Below are 18,210 nucleotides of genomic sequence, written 5' to 3' on the forward strand. Positions count from 1 at the left end.
TTTACCTTGTTCCTTTATTTAAATGATTAGTTTTTAGTTAGAATTATTTCTAATATCAACCGTACACATATATGTACGCATGTAATATATATATATATATATATATATATATATATATATATATATACAAGTCTCATTAATTTCTTTGCATAAAAATTACAAAGCAAGAAAAAACTTTGTCAAATGCTAACTAAAAATTATTCACAATTTTTCAAAAACGAACACTCTGTGCTGACAAAACTACAAAAATAAAATATACACATATGTTTATCCTTAATATATTAGCGATGTTTCTAATATTTTAAACATTTATTTATGCATTCTTTTTTCGTTTGCTATCAAAAATATACCAATGCAATTAATCATGAAAAAACAGGATGTAGTTTATGTTGGAACAAGGATTAACGTAAGTTTCTTTTTTTTCTTTTTTTTCTTTAGAATACTATATCACCCTAGTTATTGCAATCGACCAGCTATTTACAAAAGCAATAAATTGCATTATCTCAAATCATTTTCTCACTCTCCAGCACAGGAAATAGTATTTGAGAGTATGCTTCGTTACTTCTCTTCATACCAAATATTCTAGGATTGTATTTTCCCACAAAGATGAACTGGTATAAATTGGCTATTTCATGATTACTATATAAAAGAATTGTACAATAAGATAAAATCGAAGTTTCAATAAAAAAGTAGACATATTGTGATTGAATGCTTATGCCTTAGTACAAGGTTGTATCGTGTAATTTAATGGTGGTGGAGGAACTAAAAGTGGTAATGGAGTTGGTGGTGGTGGAGCTTGTACTGGAGTTGGCGTTGGAACGATTGATGGTGTTTCAGTAGCTCTAATTGTACCACTATAGGCTGACAGATAACTGGGCCATAAATTTGGAGGCGGTGGAGAACCTGGTGGCGGTGGCGGTGGTGGAAGATCATCCAATTCATCAGAATCTTCTATCATCATAGCAGACAAAGGAGTGACGCGTGGTTTCTTTAATTTAATTATTTTTACCTAAAATATTAATGTATATATAATACGTATTTTAACAAGAAATTATTTAATACATTATAATATGTATAAAAAGTTATACTCTTAACTTTGTTAACATACTTTAACTTTTTTCTTTGTTTTGGGATATCTTGCTCTTTTGTCTTTCTTCATTCTTTTAGAAATGGACCTCTTTAAGTCGCAAGAATTGTCCTGGGATATCATACTTGAAGGGGGAGGCGGAGATGGCATATCTCCTTCTCCACCGCTAGGACTAGTACCTTCGCCAGGTTTAACACCGTCCGCAAATTGAACAGATTTCTTTATTCTTCTTTTCTTCTGCGATGATTTTAACTTTAACTTCATTCTATGCTTTATCGCGTTAATTTTATTCTCAACGGTATTATCGCTTTTGTTAACATCACTTGATTTTTCTGTTTCCACTTCCTCTTTATCCATACTATCTTCATTATCCTCATCTAATATAGAAAGATTATCTATGTTCCCATTAGAAAATGTATCTTTTCTATAATTCAAAAATATATATATATATATATATATATATTTCATTAATATATAATAAATACAGATAAGTATTTTTATATAAAAAAAACTTTGCATACCTAAAGCCTGGTGATACAAGTATTCCTTTCAAAGGTGCTGTAGGTAATAGCGGCCAATCTTTGAGTTTAGATTCTTCTTGATTTATATTAACGTCATTTATCGATACTTCCGTCTCTTTATTATCTTCCTTTCGATTTTCTATTTTGAATATTGACTTTTGATCATTTACTTCTTCTTCTTCTTCATCATCTTCAGGTTCTTCATAATCATCATCTTCATCTTCTCCTTCTGCTTCTGCTTCTGCTTCTGCTTCTGCTTCTGCTTCTGCTTCTGCTTCCGCTTCTGCTTCTGCTTCTGCTTCTGCTTCCTCCTCTTCTTCGTCATCTTCATCGTCATCTCCTGTAACATCTTCTTCTTCTTCTTCTACTACTACAGGAGATGTTAATGGAATTGAATTCTCTGGTTCTTTTTCTAACTGGTCATCTAAAGCAGCTTCCTCATCTGCTTCATGAAGAGCTTTTATAACCGATCGATCTATAGACGGAGGTATTTTCCGATGATCTAATGTTGTATTATCCGATTGTGGTGTACCTATTGTTTTCTTTTCAAGAAGTCTAAGTGCCCTTCGATTAATTTTTTCTATACGTTTGCGTTCCTTTTCTTTTCTACGTATTTCACGCAATCTCTTACGTTCTTCTCTTTCTTTTCGACGAGCTTCAAGTATTGCTTCATAATTATATACTGGTTGTGCTGTCACTCCTGCAATTAATATAGTATAATTTGTTGTTATATTTATTTAATAATAAAACAAATAAATTAAACTTACTCGGTGGTACTGTAATTTCTGGTCTTGGATATGTTGCCCCAGAAATTGGTATTGGTACAGGTGCAGGTACAGAAACCGGTAGAGCTAAAGGCACTGGGGATAAGGTCGAACTTTGTGTTGGTGTTGATACCACAGAAGGAATACTGGAAATAGTGGGAATGGTGGAAATACCGGGAATAGTGGGAATAGCTGGAATAGTGGGTACTGGCATAGGAACAGGAGCAGGTACGGGAACAGAAATTGGGACTGAAACGGGAGAAGGTGCAGGTTCAGTAGAATAAGAAGTTGTTCCTGGTTGATCTACAGTTGACTGTGTACCACTGCTCCAGTCTAAGGATGTTGGTACTACTTGAAGGACATTACCAACGCGTACAACTTGACTGGATCCGTGTACAACTGGAGGAGTTGTAATTGCAGGTACTTCTGTACGTGTTGGAGATATTCCATTATAATCTGCAGGTACCACTTGTAAAACATTGCCCACCTATATCAAGAAAAACAATTATAATTATTGTAATAATTATTTCATTAATCTACTACCAATTGTTTAATCAGATATATAAATATATATATATATTTACCTGTAATACTGTAGTAGGTTGACGGCGGTACAATTGTTGTTGAGGTTGTGGTGGAGGAGATGGATATACAACGGTATTTGCATTAAAATTATTCGAATAATCAGGGAGTATATTTGTTTCTTGCTCATGTTGCTTTTTAATTCCTAATTCTAATTCCAATCTGCAGTTAAATAAATAATTACCAATTAATGTAAATCATATAGACAACTATTAAAAAATGTAACTCGTAGAAAATTAAAATTGGTAGATAAAAGGTTCGTGTTATTATAATCATTACCTGTCATCAAGGGACAAACGCTTTGGAGAGTTTGTAACAGTAGTATTGTTTATGCAAGGAGGGTAAGTCAAGTTATTCTCCGTGTAATAATAATCATTACTAGACTCGTTCACACCAGGATATTGAAAGTTTGAAGATACATTATCTATACCGACAGAAATCTGCATTTCTGTATCCATAACAGTAGAATCTGCTGTTACTCTCGTCACACCGGAAGTTGACTGTACAATTGTCTCTATGCGTCTACCGGTTTCTTCACAATTTTTCCTATTATCTCTTAAATTTCCATTGATTTGATCCCTTAATAAAGAAGGTGACCTGATTATATAAAAATGTATAATATTATACAAATAAATGAATAATAATCTTATCGCGTAAAGAAAATAACAACTAATAAAATAACAACTAATAAAATAACCATATACCGAGAAAGACGATGTGTTTCAGATAATCTTGATTCATATTCGGGACTTCGTTTTCTCGATCTGGTTCTAGATGTTGATCTAGACCTTGATCTAGATCTTGACTGCAATTTTGCCCTTGATCGTGACGGCCTCAATGGTGATTTTGATCTTGATCTCGTCCTCGATCTTGATCGAGACCACGTTCTCGATCGCGATCTTGATAGGCATCTAAATCTATCTAGAGATAATCTTGATGGCGAGTGTCTTAAACAGGGGGATAGCATTGATCTTTTTTGTTTTTCTGTTCTTCTCATAGAATGTGTATATTTTTCTAAATCAGTAGTATCACCTACTTTTCCCCACTGCATATCTCGTCTTATATTTTGTCTTTGTTGTTGGCTTAAATTAATATCATAAAAGCATAAATATGTTTTTCATTTATAAACTTACATGAAATATTTCATTACTATTATTATTATAATATTCTGTCAAGAAAAGAAAAAGGAAGTACCTTCGTCGAGAAGTAATAGGACCTTCCATAATTTCCCTTTCCAAGCTTTCATCCCTATAATAAGGTCTGTTATTATAATCTAAGTTCATATCCTGTTGATTACTAAATGAATCTAAAGATTCTCCCTCTCGTAAAGCATTATCTATTCCAAATTGCCAAAATGCTTGATCTGCTTCCTCTTCGATTTGTATTCTAAAAGATTTCAATGTGCGTTACAATCGAATTGATCTATTTTAGTTAATCTAATATATTTAAATCTAATTTAATAATCTAAATAATCGAATATATTATATATACATATAGATATTAAAAGACAATACCTATTTTCAACCTGTTTATTAAGTTCCATATTTCTTTCCCTTAACATTTCAATTGGATCATACGATTTCATTTCCTTCTCTCGATTCTTATCCATACTATCATATCTTCTTTTATTCCATTCGTCACGATTGTTTTTATTTGCTATAAATATATATTTTTTAAAGTATTTGTATAATTTAATACATATAATATACAGAATGAATACTTACGTTTGTTGTAACTGGTATTAAATGATCTTTCTGGGCTTCGTCCAAATCTATCTTTTCGATCGTCCACATTTCTTGTTCTATTAGATCTATTTAATTTTCTGTCTCTATCTCGAATATATGAAACATTTTCATCTCGTCTTCTTGGACTTTTACTTCGACTTCGACTCCAGCTACGACTATGACTGCCACTTCCACTACCTTCGCATTCCCAAGAAGTACACGGACTATCAATGTGCTTTCTTTTGTTCCTCATCGGACTCATTTTTCTTCTGTTTTCATTATATTCTGTATTCCTAGAACCTTTATAATCTCTCTTGTCAATTCTGTCTCTCATCAATTCATTCATTTTTTTATTTCTTTTGTCCTTATCACGATTATTGTTGTATCGTTTATCATCTTCCTGCTTAAATGGTCTCTTTCTCTTTAATTCTCTATTTGAAGATTTTGTACTTTGCAGTAAATCCATGTCATTATTATCTTCAATAGTAAGCTTTGTTGTCTTAGCATTATCATCTTTTTTCTTATCCTGATTTTTGTATTCATCATTTTGATCGGAATACATGTTGGATGATTTAAATTTAGAATGAGTAGTTTGAAGTTGCAAGTTCTGTAATATTTCTTCTTTTGATCCCAATGTGATATTAGTGGCAGTAATAGCAAGATCTGCAGAAGAACATTCGTCGGTACTTGTTATAGTAGCATCAACAATTTTATTTGCATTTGCCATAGTTGTAGATGCTGCAGTAGAAAATTCTGTATCTTCTTTATCGCTGCTTAATATACGCGACTGTAAAAGCTTTTGCTGAATTGTTAAAAGAGCGGCAACTTGTTGCGCAGAATCAAGTAAGGGCACTTCAGTCGTTTTTGATTTATCATGCTCATTAGAGCGTCGAATTAAAAATTGTTTAGGTATAAGTTTAAAAGTTGCTTTGTCCTCATTTGTCTCATCATCTTTTGTATTCGTTTCTGTTATTATATCAACATTCTGAACATTTTCATTATTATAAGATACATCTGTTTCATACTCAGCAAACATATCCATTCGTAAAGATTTAGATGAATGTCCATCTGAACATAAATCATTGGCGAGTAAATTATTGAGTAACTTCTCCGAATTTTCATTGCATTTTTCAGTTTTTGAATGAACATCCATATTTTGAAGATTATGTTTAGTTGTTGATGCTTTAGAACCTTTGTATATATTTTCATGGAACTTCTTTAATTGTAATGGTATAGTGGAAGAAGATATTGAATTATCTTCTATTTGAGATAATTCTTTGTTCTTATCTTCATGTGATTTATTCTTGTTCAAAGAAGTTGAATTACTGCCACAAGAAAATCCTTCGATATCTTCAGACTTCTGAGATGGTGCTGGAGAACTTGGACTATACAACTCTATTTTTGATTGTCCTAATTTGGTATCAATATCTAGGATAGATTTCAATCGTTCTGTGGATAGATTCTTTTTATTTTTCATTGATTTCTTTTCTATAATTGTATCAATATTTTCATTTTCGCTCCATGATTGTTCTAATAATTCCTTATCTTCCAACTTCAAAGAACAAGATTGTTTTCTTTTAACGAAATTCATAGGATTTTCAGAGTATTTAGAATCAAATGTCTCAACATTTAACGGTTCATTTACAACATGGCAAATATCATCCTTTACCTTATCTTTTAATGAAATTTTGTCGGGTACATCCAAAGATGTTCTACTACTTGTATGTTCAGGTTTAGTTCGATTCGACCATTCAACACATTCCTCTTCCCACATAACAGAAGCTTTGAGTTCCATCTTATCATCAGATTGAGATCCTATATCCCAACGACTTTTCTTCACTTTTTTATTCATATTATATTCATTTTCTTGTAAATTATCAAGCATTTCAACGCTCTTTCTATCTTTATTACTTTTAGCATAGTTAATAGATAAGTCAGACTGAATGTTACTGGCAATATCAATGATATCACTAACAATAGTTGTGGCAGCACTAGTAGCACTGGCTACGCTATTTGTATCAATATTATCCTTGGATTTTTCATTAGTACACATAAATGATTCTTCTTCAATATCCCAATCATCTTTCTTCCTTTGATTTTTCTCTTGAATGAGCATCATAGCTTCTCTCTCACCTTCTTCCTCCTCATCTTCCCAGATTCTTATGGTGCATTTCTCTATTCGTTTACGATTTTCTCTTGTACTTCCCTTTTCAACGGCAATATATGTGTCTGTTTTTTTATCATATTTCACTTCTTTTTCCAATTTTTTCGAAACATGAGAACTTCTTTTTTTATTAACTGCTAAATTTGCAATACCTTCTAAACTGTCTACTTCCCATTCGTCAGCCAATAGATGACTTTTATGTACTTCTTTTTCAAGTTGTGTTAACGATGGTACATTTAAAGTATCAAATTCTGTTTCTCTCCATTTTTCTTTTTTGTGTTTCTCTAACTTCTTTGATAACTTCATATCATCCTGTATCATTTGGTGTGCTATGCGTTCAGTTGCTCTTTTTTCCCAACCAGCAAGGAACTCGCTATTACTTTTCTTATCCTTATCTTTTTTCCTTTTTCTTTTTTCATCCAAATCATTTTCTATCTTTTGTTTCCCTTCGGCAAAATTGTCATCAGATCGCTTCTCGTTTATTTTATCTATTACTGTAATACTTTGCTCACCTCTGTCGATTTTTTTAAATTTATTTTGCCCATCATCTTTCAACATATTTACATCACGATTTATTTCGGACATTTGACTTCCAAGTTGTTCAGATATAATTCCCGAATTTACTTTCCATGCTTCTAAAAATTTATCCGTACTTTTATTCTGACCATCTTTATTGGATATTATCGATTTGTTTTTATTTTCCCATAAATTAGATTTTTCTCCTTGGATCATTTTAACATTCATTTCATCTTTAATTTGTTTCGATACAGATTGTATCGTATGTTTTATAGACGAATCTGAAACCTCATTCAAGAATTCTCTATTATCAAGATTTTTCTTACTCAATGCTTTTCTACTTTTCAATTTCTTCTTTCTCATTTTTTTCTTTTTCTTCTTTCATCGGAATCACTGCTACTCGATGGAGAACTCTCCTTTCTTCTACGTTTTTTCTTTATTCTCATTATTCTTTTAGCTTTCTTTTTTTCTTACTAAGTTTTCTTTTCTTCCTCTTCTTCTTTTTTCTTTTATTATCAGAACTGAAAGAATCGCTGCTACTGCTTGTACTACTACTTTCACTACTATCAGAATCAGATGAACTCGAATCTTGAGATAATTTTCTGCTTCTATGTCGTTTAGTCTTTTTATCTTCTGAATCTGAGGAGCTACTACTACTAGACGAATCGCTACTACTAAATGTTTCCTTTAATAACCGCTTTTTCTTTCTCTTTCTTCTTTTTGGTTCAGAATTTTCATCACTTAATTGTTCCACTTTGATCCTAGCTTCATTCCAATCGTTAGGTATAGATTTAGATTCTTTTATTTCCTCTTCCTCACACATAGTTGTATTTTCAAATATTCTTTCGTTCTCTTGCATAGAAGTTTGTGAGTTTACCGACAAAGTGGAATGTTCTGAATGTTGAAACGCTGCACAGGAGTTTTCTAAACGTTCTTTTTCTTGCAATTGTTTTTCCGTTAATATTTCTCTAGCAATATTATTTTGATTTTCGCATGTCAAATCTTTAGACATAGGAAAAGTATTATGCTTATGCATTGATGTAATTTCTATATTAAATTCATGATAATTCGATGGAGATACAGATTTACGTGGACATTTCTCCGAAGCAAATTTTTGTACTGTACTTACTGTATCTGGTAAAGGAATTTCTGTACAGACCATTTTCATAAATTGCTCATACTCCGAAGCTAACTTTTCATTTCCTGTAGATAATAAAATAGGAGAAGCAGATTCTTTATCTACAATTTCAGATTTGTCAACAATTTCAGAATTATTCTGATCATCTGAAGTATTTTCTTCATTCCTGCTATTTTCGTCGGAAGAATTAGTAATAGAGGGTGATACCTTATTCTCTTCTAAAAATTTAATTTTATTTACTTATATAAAGATTTACGTACTTGTTTATATATTGTAAATAATATATTAATAATCTTACCTTGTTCAATAATATTCTCTGTTTCCACTTTCTTCTCCTTATTTTCTATTTCATTATTTTCTTGTGGAATTTCATCTTCACTGTCCCATTTTGATTTTGACGATTGTATATCCACGGATAATTGCCATTTTGTGTCATCATTAGATTCAATTGTGTTTAATTTTTTATACCAATTACGAGAACACGGCGGTTCTTCGTTATCTCCTATGTTGACTCTACAACAATCATTGGCTAATTAAATAAATAAAGAAACAGAATAAAAGAGAATAAAAGAGGAAAAAAATTATTCATACTGAATAGACGTTGCATCACATATTTTTCGTAGCTTTTCCCTACGATCCAATGTAACAGCCTGAAATAACTGTTGTCGATTTAATAATAGAGACACGCGAGGATTTTCACAATAAAGTAATTGCCGTCCACGTTTTGTTAATCTAATAGATTCCGGGGGAAATCCTTTAAGTCCATCTAGTCCTTCAGCAATTAAGGCAGTACGTCTTACACGATAGTTATTCAACATCAACATTTGATCCAAGCTACGAGCATAATCTTGCATTGTCCTGCAGTACAATTACTATTATATTACATTCTACTTATTTTCTCTTTTAATTCTAATGAAACTCAAAAATAAATGAAATATTACAAAATATAAAATAACAAAATATGAACCTGTTTTTGATAGATCGTTCTGACATTTCTTGTTTTCTAAATTGAATGTATTCGTTCATAGTTACACCAGATTTTTTAATTTCTGCCCACGATTCGCACTTCCTTAATTCTTTTTCTTTCTCTTTGTCTTTGAATTTATTTTTCTCCTTTTTATCTTTAACATCTGTATCATTTTCTCGCATGTCATTTGATTTATCCTTTCTGTCCTTCGATTCATCCTTCTTTTCTCTTAATTCTTCTTTCTTGTCTTTCTGACTTTCCTTTTTATCCCTTCCATTATTTTTTTTGTCACGATTCAATTCTACCTTGGCCTCGGTTCGTTTATATTTATTTTCTCTTCTTTCTTTATCCTTTCTATATTGTTCCCTATTCTGGAGAGATGGTTTATAATTATATCTTTCTTTGTTGTCATGTTGTTCTTTTACTTGTTTATTTCCACTTCTTTCTTTTCCTTCTTTGCTATGTTTTCTCCTTTAAAATATTTGGTATATTTTATATATTATTACATTTTTATTTTCTTCAAAATAAAACTAAGAAAAAATAGTTTAATATTTATATCACATACTTGCGCTCTAATACAGATTTATTTGAACCCCTTTGAGAAGAAATTACATCATTTGATCTAGATCTTCCTTTAGAATTTCTCGATGTTACCCACATAGTTGAATTATTTCTAGTAAAATTCTCTTCTTCTAAACATGCTATACAAAAGTAAATCAAATTATCTATCATATTCAAAATTTGTAATTACATATTACATTTAAAGTTTAATTACCTGCAGCCATAGCTTCTGCGAGTAATAGTTTACTTTTAGACTCTTCCCTTCTAATTTCTTCTATCGCTAGAACTTTCTCTTCTGAATAAAAAGAACAAAAAAATAATTCTATCTAATACTAATTAAAAATACAAATAAAAAATAAATAGAAGAATAAAATAATCTATTTCGTTTTTATACCTGCTTTCTTTCTTAATTTACTACCAGTGGAATAACGGTTATACGATGACTGTTGTTCTGTTTTTATAGATTTTGTTTCACCAGTGGTATCTTCATTGTCTGCACCGATAACTTGAGGTACAGAAGATTTAATTGGAGTTTTCGGTAATACATTAAATTTATTCGCAAATGCCAATAATCTCTTTTTAGCTTGAACTTTGCCAAGAACGGGTTTAAGCATTCTTGGACTTTCTAACCTACATGTATCTCCATCACTTGCTTGGCCTTTAGTACTTTCAGGTGTTTCTGGCATCTGTATGTCTAGTAAAGACATTGAAATATCCGGTGTAGGCTCTTCTGGAGCATAAGCATCCTCAGTTCCAGACATTATGCCTTTTTTCTTAAGCGCTATTTAAGCAAAATTACAAAATATAAATGGAAAGCGTAATAAGATAAAGTCAAATGAAAAACAATGTTTATAAATATAAAATATACAATTTTAAATTCTGAAAAGTATCATTCCTAGTTGACCTTGTTTTATTGTAATTTGTTTTTATTATTAGTGTTAGGTCTATATTTAATAGATATTATTATATTTAATGAGAATAATGCAAGTTTAATTTAAAAATATCAAAGCTTCTAGGCGTAATAAATAATTATAAAACTTATTAACCAAAAATATAAATACCATGCATTTCATTAATTAAATTTACATATTTTTTGTATTATTAAGGTACAAAGCAACATATTATTTGAGAAATTGAATTCAATTATAAAAATATAATATAAAAATAATAATTATCTTTTTATTGCGTAGATAATTATAGAAATTCTATTACCAAATCGCATACAAACAAATTCATATTATATTTATACAAACAAACCATAAACAGATAACAAAAAATGTGTACGATTAAAATTGGCTTCTTAAACAAATAAAATGTACAAATATAATATAATTATGAAAATAATAATGTAAGATAGGAAAACAATCTGAATATTGTTAAAGCTAAATATATGATATTGAATATTGTAAATGATTGTTTCTTACCTTACAACAATATATTTAAGTAATAGAGCAATACATTTTTTTATTGCAAAATTTATTAAAATAGTTTAGGAAGTGTAACTTTATTAATAGATAAAATTCTAATATAATATAAGTAAGTTTGTCACTACTATTTATTAATGTTCAACAGCCTTTGCGAATGAAAAATGTCAGACATTTTATTCAAACAAGAAATCGACACTATAAACGAGTAGAAACTGTTAGTAGGTTAAAGGGTTTGATCTGTCTGATATGTCCCTTGTATTTAACATGGTTCACTGTTTACAGCGCCTCTGGTGGAAATGCCTAATAATAAGCTATTATTTAAATTATTAAACCTAACCAAACAGAAAGAATATATGTATATAAAAATTTACTCATTGTATATATACATAAATACATATACTACCATTATATCACACAAATATATTAACATAACATTTCAGGCATATTTCCAAATAAATACTTGATCGTATTTTATTATTTTTTCCAAGCAAAGAACTTAATTTTAGAAATGTAAAAGCTTTATTAGCTTGATTTAATTAAGCTTCATTATCTTTTTAAATAAATAATTATTAAATAAAATAAATATGATGCAAACACACAACTGAATAATCTTAGGAAAACTTTTATAATTTGAATAATTTTCAAGATGGAGGAATCGATAGATGGCGGAAATTTAGCGGGAAATTTATGAATCTAACGCCACCTAGTGTTGACGCTCAATGTTGTTTTATGTGTTTTACATGTGCATTTATACATATAATTATTATTATACAGTAAAAATAAATATTTTTAATAAATTACGATATTTTTATCACATTATTTATTAAATAATAATTAAATAATTATATTTCTTTGTTAACTTATATTTCGTTAAAATACATAGTTAAATATAAGTTATTGCTACTCTCATAGTTTTAATTCCTTAGATTTTATTAATTATACATCATGGTAAGTAATTAATTATTAAAAAATAATTGATAAATAAAAATATAATTATTTAAAATGTAACTTTTTATTGGATATAATTAAATGTAGATACTTGTCAGGAAATGATTTAATCTGAAAATATTTGTTGTCAAATAAGTTTTACTTATGTTGTTTGTATTTGTTTTATTATATTATAGAGTCAAAGTAGTTCACCTGTCAGATCAGACAGGCATACAGATATGATGACATCTCCTGCACCAGAAATAGATGAACCTTTTGCAGATGAAAGCGCATTACTTGATGAAGAAAATGATGTTAATAACCCAGAAGAAGAAGAAGAAGAAGAAGAAGGAGAAGAATTATTTGGAGATAACATGGAAGCGTAAGATATTATACATAATATATTATAATAGATTTATGGATTAAAATATTTATTTGTTAATTAATCAAATGTTTGATTATACAGCGACTATCGTCCCATGCCAGCTCTTGATAGATATGATCCTACAATGCTTGACGATGATGAGTACTCCGAATTGTCTCAAGGAGATCGTGTAGCAGCTGAAATAGAAATGCGAAGAAGAGATCGTGCAGCTGGAATTCTAAGAGATGATAGAGATTTACTTTATGGTAAAATTCTTTCTATAGTGTTGTATCATTTATAGAAATATTCATTTTCACTTGTAATCTTAAGCATTCTTTGATTATTATATTCTTACTCTCATTCATTTACCATAATATAAATTACAGATGATACCGATGAAGATGATACTCAAACTCACAAGCGACGTATGGCTGAAAAGGCTGCCACTGGTGATATTGATGATATAGAAGTATAAATCTACTTATTATTTATTTCTACAAATATAATTCCTTATCTACTATCATTTAAAAAATTTTCCTTTTCCTAATCGTAGATAATAGAATCTATTGAAAATTTAGAAGATACAAAAGGTCATTCTATCAAGGAATGGGTTACGATGTTAGGGCCACGAACAGAAATTTCCAATCGTTTTAAAAGTTTTTTGCGTACCCACACAAATTCAAAAGGACAATATATGTATAGAGAACGTATTCGTCACATGTGCGAAAGTAATCAGGTATTAGAAGTAGAACATTTGTTTTATATATAATTTTGTGTATATTGATTTATATTTAATCTTTTAATTTTGATCATAGTCTAGCTTTATCGTGGAATTTCCTATTCTTGCAAGTAAAGAACATGTTTTGGCTTATTTTTTGCCTGAAGCTCCGTTTCAAATGTTACAAATATTTGATGAAGTAGCTAAAGAATTGGTATTAACTATTTTCCCTAGTTACGAAAGAGTTACAAGTGAAATTCATGTTAGAATATCGGAACTTCCATTAATAGAGGAATTACGTACATTTAGGTACAAGCTATGATATTTTGATATTCTCACATTTTGTATCTTTTATGTTTGTATTTGTTTGTAACTTATGTTGAAAATATAGGAAGCTACATCTTAACCAATTAGTTCGAACTCTTGGTGTTGTAACAGCTACAACAGGAGTGTTGCCACAATTATCTGTCGTGAAATATGATTGTTCTAAATGTGGATATGTTCTTGGCCCATTTGTACAATCACAAAATTCAGAAGTGAAACCGAGTTCATGTCCAGAATGTCAAAGCTTGGGTCCTTTCATGGTAAGCATATGTTTATAAAGATATGGGTCATTTCTAACATACATATTCATTATTGATAAAATTTTTAGATTAATATGGAACAAACAATCTACAGAAATTATCAAAGAATAACAATTCAAGAATCTCCAGGAAGAGTACCTGCAGGAAGAATACCAAGAAGTAAAGATTGTATTTTATTATCTGATCTTTGCGATCGATGTAAACCAGGAGATGAGATAGATCTTACAGCTATATATACTAACAATTATGACGGTTCTTTAAATACAGAACAGGTTGATCATATAATTAATATCATTTATCATTAAATAATCGTTCTATTATATATTTCTTAAATTGTTAAACTGTTGCAATTATCTTAATCAGGGATTTCCAGTGTTTTCTACAGTATTATTGGCTAATTATTTATTTGTAAAAGATTCTAAAGAAATTGTTGAATCTTTAACCGAAGAAGATATCGCTAGTATTCTTGCTTTAAGTAAAGATCATCGTATCGCTGATCGAATTGTTGCAAGTATTGCTCCTTCTATCTATGGACATGAATATATTAAACGAGCACTGGCGTTAACTATTTTTGGAGGAGAAGCCAAAAATCCTGGTAAATAAATCATTAATTAATTTTATCACATTATAATGAAGAAAAAAATTGTTTGATATGTCTATATTAATTAAGATATTCTTTTTTTAAAAAAGGTAATAAGCATAAAGTAAGAGGAGATATAAATGTTTTGATCTGTGGTGATCCAGGAACAGCTAAATCTCAATTTTTAAAATATATTGAAAAAATAGCTCCAAGAGCAATTTTTACAACAGGCCAAGGAGCTTCTGCTGTAGGTTTAACTGCATATGTACGTAAATCACCTACTACACGAGAATGGACGTTAGAAGCTGGTGCTTTAGTTTTAGCAGACCATGGTGTTTGTCTAATTGATGAATTCGATAAGGTAATATATTCATATAAATCATTGTAAAAATTATTATATTATAAGATTCTATTAATTTAGATTTTTAATATTATATTTTATAGATGAATGATGCAGATAGAACATCTATACACGAAGCTATGGAACAGCAAAGTATTTCTATTTCAAAAGCAGGAATTGTTACATCATTACATGCTAGATGTTCAGTAATAGCTGCATCCAATCCAATTGGAGGAAGATATGATGCCAGTATGACCTTTTCAGAAAATGTAAGATATTATTTATGTTTAAAAATAACTGTTTATAAATTATGTTATATGAGTTTATATTTAAGAACATTGTATTATTATAGGTGGATTTATCGGAACCGATTATTTCTCGATTTGATATACTATGTATAGTAAAAGATGAAGTGGATCCTATGCAAGATAGACATTTAGCTAAATTTGTGGTAAACTCGCACGTTAAACATCATCCAACTAATTCAGAAAAAGCAGTACCACCAGAACCAACCGAGACAACTGAAAATCTATCTATTCCTCAAGATCTTCTTAAAAAGTATATTGTCTATGCTAAACAAAACGTTCATCCTAAATTAACTAACATTAATCAAGATAAAGTAGCTAAATTATACAGCCGTTTGAGGCAAGAAAGTTTGGTAAGTTTAAATCGTTTATAAAATTTATATGCTGTAAATAATTAATTTAATTAAATCATCAACACACCATATTGTTTTACAGGCTACAGGAAGTTTACCTATAACAGTACGACATATTGAAAGCATTATTCGTATGGCTGAAGCTAGTGCAAAAATGCATTTACGAGATCATGTGCAAGAAAGTGATATTAATCTTGCTATAAGAATGGTTTTAGACAGTTTTGTTGATACACAAAAATACTCTGTTATGAAAAGTATGCGTCAGGTATGTAAATTGTAAATGTAATTTTAATTTGACTAATATTTGAAAAATCCTGGTAGAAAACATAAATTGCTTTAATCTCGTAATTACTTTCTGCTTATTTTTAAACTTGATATCAACATTTTATTATTTCAGACATTCCAAAAATATTTATCATATAAAAAAGATCACAGTGAACTTTTATATTACATACTTCGTCAAATTACATTGGATACATTAGCATTCCAAAAAGCCTTACATGGGAGTCGAATTACAACTCTAGAAATATCCGAAAAAGATTTATTGGATAGGGTAATACAGACTATATTGATTATAAAAATATTGTGTATTCATGTACAATCATTTTTTTGTATATTTCTTTTTTTTTTTTATATATGTATCTTTCTTTTCCAGGCTAAACAAATCGACATACATAATTTACATCCATTTTATGAAAGTGATATTTTCAAAACTAATAATTTTGTATATGATTCTCGAAGAAAAGTGATTATTCAAACTCTTCCAGAAAATGTCGACGACTGAAGAATTCATTAAATATTTGTGTTATTTTAAATAATATTTCTTAAGTTTCCTTTTTTCACATACAAAGACATTTTTACCAATTAAAAGAAGCTTTTATTTTATAAGCATTTTATATGTATGCACGTAACTGTTTACACAATTATTTTAATAATGAACAATTGTAAGTAAAATATGTACCGAATTACATTAATTTTATTATATATTATGTATTTGTTTCAAAAGGTCTACTCTTATTGATATTGCTATGACTTTTCTCTAAAAAAAATAAAATTATATAAACGTTTATTGCAAAGAGTATAATTTATTTGGAATATTGGTATTAATATTCGCCAAATAAACGAAGGAATGAATAATAAATGGATGAGGTTGGAGTATATTGAAAAGTAGAGCGAGTAGAGTGAAAGAATAGAGTATCATTAGACTTTAGAGAAGTAATATGGAAAGCATGTTACTAAACAAAAACTTTATAAAGAAAGAGAATATATATTTCTTTAATTTTTTAATCCTAAAATTCTGGTTAGCCATAGGGATTCTACAAAAATAGATTTAGGAGAATCAAATAATAAGAATTATTACGTTAAGTTTATATTACTTATATAAATTTTTTTTCTATTCGTTAGTCACATTTGATATATTTAAATAAAAAAAAAAAAACCAAAAAGAAAATAGAGAACATCCTATTAACGAAAAATTTAGTAAGTAAAATATGTAATGTATAAAAGATATTAGGATATTCCATGAGTGTTTTATCTTACTGACTAAGATAGAAAATCATATATATAAATAGTACTTTTTAGAGAAAATAAAAAGAGCTATTTTACAAAAATAAGCATGTAATATGTCGAAAAAATAATAATAATAATAAGTCTGATTGTTAAATATATCACATATTTCAGTGTGAAGAGTTACTGCTACTACTGCTACTGCTACTAGAAACACTATCATTCGAGTCTGACTCACTATCCGAAGAAGAACTGCTACTACTACTTTCACTACTGCTACTAGAACTGCTACTATCGGCACTAGAAGAGCTTGAATCACTGCAACTACTTGATTCTTTTCTCATTCTTTTTCTCTTCTGACCATGAGACTTCTTAACTTCTTCTTTCTTTTCTTTCCTGTAAATAAATAGTTTACATTCTGTATTATCTCTATAACTCTTATAACATACATACAAATATAATAATTATATAATTATTTAAAGATATACATACATTTGATTTTCTTCTTGCATTTTTAAAGCTAATTTAAGTTGCACAGTACGAGATGACCTGTGCAAATATTTTCGTTTACCTTTACACTCGTAACTCCAGTGACCGTAATTCAAACACTTTTGGCATCGCATTCCTTGAGATGGCAGATTACTAAAAATCAATTAAAATGTTAATAAACATATATGATATTATTATAAAATGTTGATATAAATTAGCCTATAAATAAATACCTAAAGATATATATGTATATATGCATATAAAACATACTAACCTTTTCTTGATCACTTCTATTTTATTTGAACTCATTCTGCTTTTTTTATTACTAGTATTATTATTATTATTATTATTATTATTATTATTATTATTATTTAGTATTAGTAACAATATTATTTATGCAATGTAAATAAATTTCTAATAGTTTATTTACATATAAAAAAAATTACGAGAGGTTATTTCACAAATATATGAAGTAAAAACAAAAGTAGGGATAAGAACAAAAGGAAATGAATCATTCATCTTTACGCTGGTAGATGGTGCTAGTTGAATTGATTGGCGCCATTTATAAATTCATTTTGTAATGCACATTTAAA

The 18,210-nt window shown here is 29.2% G+C and overlaps 3 protein-coding genes across 4 annotated transcripts; 1 reads left to right on the forward strand and 2 right to left on the reverse strand.

Moving 5' to 3' along the window:
- On the reverse strand, positions 1-11,716 carry LOC107066148 (uncharacterized). Its single transcript, XM_089174769.1, is given in 19 exon segments — positions 1-1,009; positions 1,109-1,511; positions 1,609-2,308; positions 2,376-2,859; positions 2,957-3,116; positions 3,234-3,551; positions 3,659-4,036; positions 4,149-4,340; positions 4,469-4,610; positions 4,679-7,720; positions 7,723-7,815; positions 7,818-8,714; positions 8,795-9,009; positions 9,088-9,354; positions 9,464-9,934; positions 10,029-10,164; positions 10,239-10,319; positions 10,419-10,805; positions 11,449-11,716. Coding segments are annotated over 18 exon segments (8,643 nt in total). The 5' UTR covers positions 10,786-10,805; positions 11,449-11,716; the 3' UTR covers positions 1-712.
- A 439-nt stretch (positions 11,717-12,155) lies between these two features.
- Mcm2 (DNA replication licensing factor Mcm2) lies at positions 12,156-16,627 on the forward strand. 2 transcript variants are annotated; one of them, XM_015320640.2, is made up of 15 exons: positions 12,157-12,399; positions 12,576-12,760; positions 12,845-13,008; positions 13,129-13,211; positions 13,296-13,478; positions 13,558-13,769; positions 13,852-14,044; positions 14,113-14,316; positions 14,408-14,639; positions 14,735-14,985; positions 15,069-15,233; positions 15,317-15,622; positions 15,705-15,887; positions 16,020-16,175; positions 16,278-16,627. In XM_015320640.2, the coding sequence occupies exons 1-15, from the start codon at positions 12,397-12,399 to the stop codon at positions 16,404-16,406; spliced, it is 2,649 nt and encodes an 882-aa protein (XP_015176126.1). In that variant the 5' UTR covers positions 12,157-12,396; the 3' UTR covers positions 16,407-16,627. The 2 variants fall into 2 exon arrangements, with proteins under 2 accessions (XP_015176125.1, XP_015176126.1); XM_015320639.2 differs by having other exon boundaries at positions 12,156-12,399; positions 16,020-16,627.
- Positions 16,473-18,070, reverse strand: LOC107066218 (uncharacterized). Its single transcript, XM_015320644.2, has 3 exons — positions 17,892-18,070; positions 17,621-17,770; positions 16,473-17,524 (listed from the first exon to the last, which is right to left on the reverse strand). Exons 1-3 carry the CDS (start codon positions 17,924-17,926, stop codon positions 17,299-17,301), a joined length of 411 nt encoding a protein of 136 aa, XP_015176130.1. The 5' UTR covers positions 17,927-18,070; the 3' UTR covers positions 16,473-17,298.
- Positions 18,071-18,210: the final 140 nt, after the last annotated feature.

The sequence above is a fragment of the Polistes dominula genome, unplaced genomic scaffold (genome assembly GCF_049000335.1).
Source record: "Polistes dominula isolate Pdom_NZ unplaced genomic scaffold, Pdom_raw_medaka contig_16, whole genome shotgun sequence".
NCBI lineage: Eukaryota > Metazoa > Arthropoda > Insecta > Hymenoptera > Vespidae > Polistes > Polistes dominula.

Coding starts and splice junctions, on each gene's coding strand:
- LOC107066218 (XM_015320644.2), bottom strand. CDS start 17,926: ATGAGTTCAAATAAAATAGAAGTGATCAAGAAAAG. Junction 17,771..17,891: donor ATAGAAGTGATCAAGAAAAG/GTTAGTATGTTT, acceptor ATTGATTTTTAG/TAATCTGCCATCTCAAGGAA. Junction 17,525..17,620: donor ATGCAAGAAGAAAATCAAAT/GTATGTATATCT, acceptor ATTTATTTACAG/GAAAGAAAAGAAAGAAGAAG.
- Mcm2 (XM_015320639.2), top strand. Junction 13,479..13,557: donor ACATGTGCGAAAGTAATCAG/GTATTAGAAGTA, acceptor TTTTGATCATAG/TCTAGCTTTATCGTGGAATT. Junction 13,770..13,851: donor GAGGAATTACGTACATTTAG/GTACAAGCTATG, acceptor TTGAAAATATAG/GAAGCTACATCTTAACCAAT.